Source organism: Syngnathus floridae, chromosome 14, assembly GCF_059516105.1.
Source record: "Syngnathus floridae isolate MCC-2025c chromosome 14, RoL_Sflo_1.0, whole genome shotgun sequence".
Taxonomy (NCBI): domain Eukaryota; kingdom Metazoa; phylum Chordata; class Actinopteri; order Syngnathiformes; family Syngnathidae; genus Syngnathus; species Syngnathus floridae.
The window spans coordinates 1,948,852-1,952,837 of record NC_142426.1 but is presented as its reverse complement, the minus strand read 5'-3'; the positions used below and the strand labels follow the sequence as shown (position 1 = coordinate 1,952,837).

Genomic DNA, 3,986 nt, shown 5'->3' with positions numbered 1-3,986 from the left:
TTCTTACAATTAGATTGTCCTTAAATCAAATCCCCTTTTATTTAACAGTAAAATTGAGAGAATTCACATCTTTTGTTGTTGCTTTGAAATAATATTTCAAGCATGTGTCAAGACAAATCCTTTCAACTGTAAATTAGAACCGGCAGCGGTCTGCGCAGTTTCAAAACTTTTGCACACATAACGCGAGCGGGGACGTTCATCCAAAATCTGCCATATCTAAACTGTAATTTCACAGATGAACGACTGTGCATATCAGGGTGACAAAAATCTGACAGGTGACTCGGATAGCGCGTCAGATCTCTCGGGGGAAACGAAACTTAATAAATGAAGATAATACATCTTTTTTAAAAAAAAATTTTATATCCATCCAAAATGACACTAAATCCAGGCAGGATGTCCTTATATGGCTTGCTGAATTTTGTGCGAGGTACACCGTCGCTCCCCACACTCTCCAAAAAGTGAATTTCTCGGATGGTACGTATTTTCCATAAATGTTCCATCTGTATATTGAAGCCTTTTTACCTGGTTGTCTTGTATTTGTGTGAGCCATGGTAGGTCTTGGCCAAGTTGCAAGTCTTTCAGTTGCCTTTGTGGCTTCCCCACAGCAGGCAAAACCAAGCAGAAAATTGCCACCAAGCAAAAAGTGTGCACCATCTTTCCTTGTCTTGTTGTTTCTGTTGAAGCTGTGCACCCCACCCCGGCCTGGCCGGCTGACTTTAAGGTGGAGGCTATTTAAATATGGCGATGACGTTGCTAGTTTTGCAGCCGTTCTCATTGACGTGTGCGGTAAAAGCAACTCATCTATGATACGGAAAAAAAGCCCAACGCCCATGTGAATAAACAATGATGGCATGAAACTCGCAGGTGTCATAAAGTGGGATCCACAAAACTGCGTGAAGCCTAGAGGCCATAAAGGTCATGTGATCATTTGTTCCACGCAGTAAGTTTTAGTGTCAACCTCTAATGAGATTTCTGCTCTGCTTAACTTAACAGGGTTGAAATGAAGACATACTTATCACTATTTACAATGTTTATGGTGAAGCACGACCTAACCATTATTCTTTTTGACATGCAGCATGGTAGTTATTGTTTTACTTTTGAAAATCACACAGCCTTTTTTGTTGTGTGCTTACTTCAGAGGTTTAAGAAATTTGGGCTTTTGGAAAAAGCCTATACAATTTTCCAATGCAGTGTACAGTTTTTGGTTGTGTTATCACTATTCACCACTAGATGGCGGAAATGACTGAGTTGCACCTGCGCCAGGTCTCTTCTACTTCCCTGTACTACATTGTGAATATATGTACATTTGAAATGGTATTTTGTGGGGGACAGTTTAGTAATGAGATGAGATAAGATCTTGGTTGGAGATGTTCATTTGCTGCCATTTGTGGCTTTTTCCCCTGTCTTGAAGAGTATTGCAGGAATGCACAGAATGCATGTACTGCATGTGGAACAGAGTGCCCTTGACAGGCTTCCACCAACTCGAATGCTAAAACAATTCGAAAGGTGTAGCATCCTCATCCGGCCCCCATAACAATTAGTGAGTGCACTGCGGTCGAATGACTGGTCCTACGGTTAAGGCCGCACGCTTTGGAGCTGACAGCCGTGCGCTCTTAAAGCTTAGGCTTGAATTCACCATGGCACCTGTCGGCAGAGCATCTGCTTAGTATGACACTTCTTGTTCATGTCAAGGTGCACTTTTATGTTGCAGTGAAGACTGCTGGGAAGTAGGCAAATCCAAAATTTCAGACTGGAAAAAACAAAAGAAGCTGTTCACGCATTTATCAAGGGGCAGCTTTTGAAACTCCCCCTCAGCTGCTCTTTGTTATGTGCAAACTCACGTAACACGACTTTTTCTTCTTCTCGACTGCCACCGATCAATTGCAAGGGATACGCTAGTGCCAACTGTGTTTTGGGCATGCTGTCGCTTTCAGTGTAAACTATGGCAGGGGAGTCAGTCCATCGATTGATTGCGGTGACAGATATGGGGAAGCAGGTTTGAATCACTGCTCCTTGCGGAGGGTCGGGGGGGTTGCTCTGAGGACCGTTTTCTGGGCGAATAGAGCAGAAACACACAGTGATGAACTACATATGCTCAATCTGCGAGCAGACATTGCTTCTTTTTGTCTTGTGGAAAAGCATGAGCATTTGGCACTATTTGCTATGTTACGCACATGAAGTCAAACATGCAGGCATATTTACAAAAATAGCTTTTAAAGTGAGGGCACTGATGAGTTCAAGTTTGGATTTGAACTACGCAGGAATTCTCAAGCAAGAGCATGTCATTCACGTTTACAGCCAGTGCAATGAATGAGTCATCATTTCCACGACAAGCCAATTCCTGGGGCAGCTTGTGTGCTGCCGTGCTATTTATTGGGACTCTGCCTTTGTTTGAAGGATTTTAGTAGTCGTGCAATAACTGCTTTATTTCATTCTCTTTGATTTTTGTGTCCATTAATGATAGGCTACATTTTTGTGTTTGTTAAGGAAGAATATGTGAAAACATGATAATGCACTGTATGATCATGAAAATAATTGTGGCCTTAACGCAAAGTATGAAAAATGTTAGGTTTAATTGTACATCATACAGAGAACAAAATGTAAATGCAAGTGTTTCTTCAGACCAACATTTTCTCTTTGTGAGCACTTCTTTGCCAAATTACCAATCCACCTAACAGATGTGCTAAGTATATCAAGATGCTGGTTGGACAGCGTGATTATTGCACGGATGTACTTTCGGTAAAGGGCAAATGACAACTGTTTTAATCAATACTGATTTGATTTTCTGATCGAACCTTCCCAAAACTGTAAAAATGCACCTTTTCGGGCCGCCTCTCATTGCCTGCAGTCCAAGGCACATTTGCACAATAAAGATGATGGACTGCATGAGGTAAATTGTACTTTAACTGATGCCGACTCCCACCGCCCATATACTACAAAAAGGCCCCGCCCCTTGCATGCTGTGAACGCAAACAAACATTGAGCATGTCCAGTCGAGGTCTCGTCGTCACTCGTCAAGATTTCATTTGATCTCATGAAGAGGTGGAATCATTTTGAGCCAAACTGTAGCCCTACACGATGCTTCCTGGGACGGGCCAAATGAAGCTAAACATTGTCACCGGAGCATGGGGAAGTGCACTCAAAAGTATTTATACATCCGTCACATTTTTCAGGTTGCTGCTACTACTACTTGCGGCAAACCCGACAGCGACCAATTATGTTTTCTCGTGAAGGTCCTTTCACCGTCTGGGGAATGGGTTTACTGTAGAAACAAACACAAAAAAAAGCATGAAGGATCTGACGTACAAGTAGTGGAGAATTTCATCCATATTTCAAATGTACCGAAACATATCAGGGTGGACGGATGCCAGCCAGTAGCTGTACGAATCAGGGTAGTAGTTGCACGTCCCCCTGCCGTGACACTCTATGAATGGCACTTGGCGGAAATGTTCAAGGCACGAGCCAGGAGACACTAGAGGTTGGGAAGAGCCTTCTGCACCAGCACCTGTTTGCTTCAATGCCCAAAGGAGACAGACAGTCAGTCAGTCAGTGTCAGTCAGTCAGTGTCAGTCAGTCAGTGTAAGTCAGTCTGTCAGTCAGTCAGTCAGTCAGTCAGTCAGTCAGTCAGTCAGTCAGTCAGTCAGTCAGTCAGTCAGTCAGTCAGTCAGTCAGTCAGTCAGTCAGTCAGTCAGTCAGTCTGTCAGTCTGTCAGTCTGTCAGTCTGTCAGTCTGTCAGTCTGTCAGTCAGTCAGTCAGTCAGTCAGTCAGTCAGTCAGTCAGTCAGTCAGTCAGTCAGTCAGTCAGTCAGTCAGTCAGTCAGTCAGTCAGTCAGTCAGTCAGTCAGTCAGTCAGTCAGTCAGTCAGTCAGTCAGTCAGTCAGTCAGTCAGTCAGTCAGTCAGTCAGTCAGTCAGTCAGTCAGTCAGTCAGTCAGTCAGTCAGTCAGTCAGTCAGTCAGTCAGTCAGTCAGTCAGTCAGTCAGTCAGTC

At 43.7% G+C, this 3,986-nt stretch overlaps 1 protein-coding gene across 1 annotated transcript in view; it reads right to left on the bottom strand.

Annotated features, from left to right (window-relative positions):
• Positions 1-2,612: 2,612 nt before the first annotated feature.
• Positions 2,613-3,986, bottom strand: part of LOC148386930 (uncharacterized) — an 18,315-nt gene continuing 16,941 nt past the window's right edge. Inside the window, exons 51-52 of the mRNA XM_088396479.1 lie at positions 3,343-3,512; positions 2,613-3,262 (exon numbers count right to left, since the gene is read on the bottom strand). Coding sequence (XP_088252605.1) covers positions 3,187-3,262; positions 3,343-3,512 — 246 coding nt within the window. The 3' untranslated portion in view covers positions 2,613-3,186. The remainder of the gene's footprint in view (positions 3,263-3,342; positions 3,513-3,986) is intronic.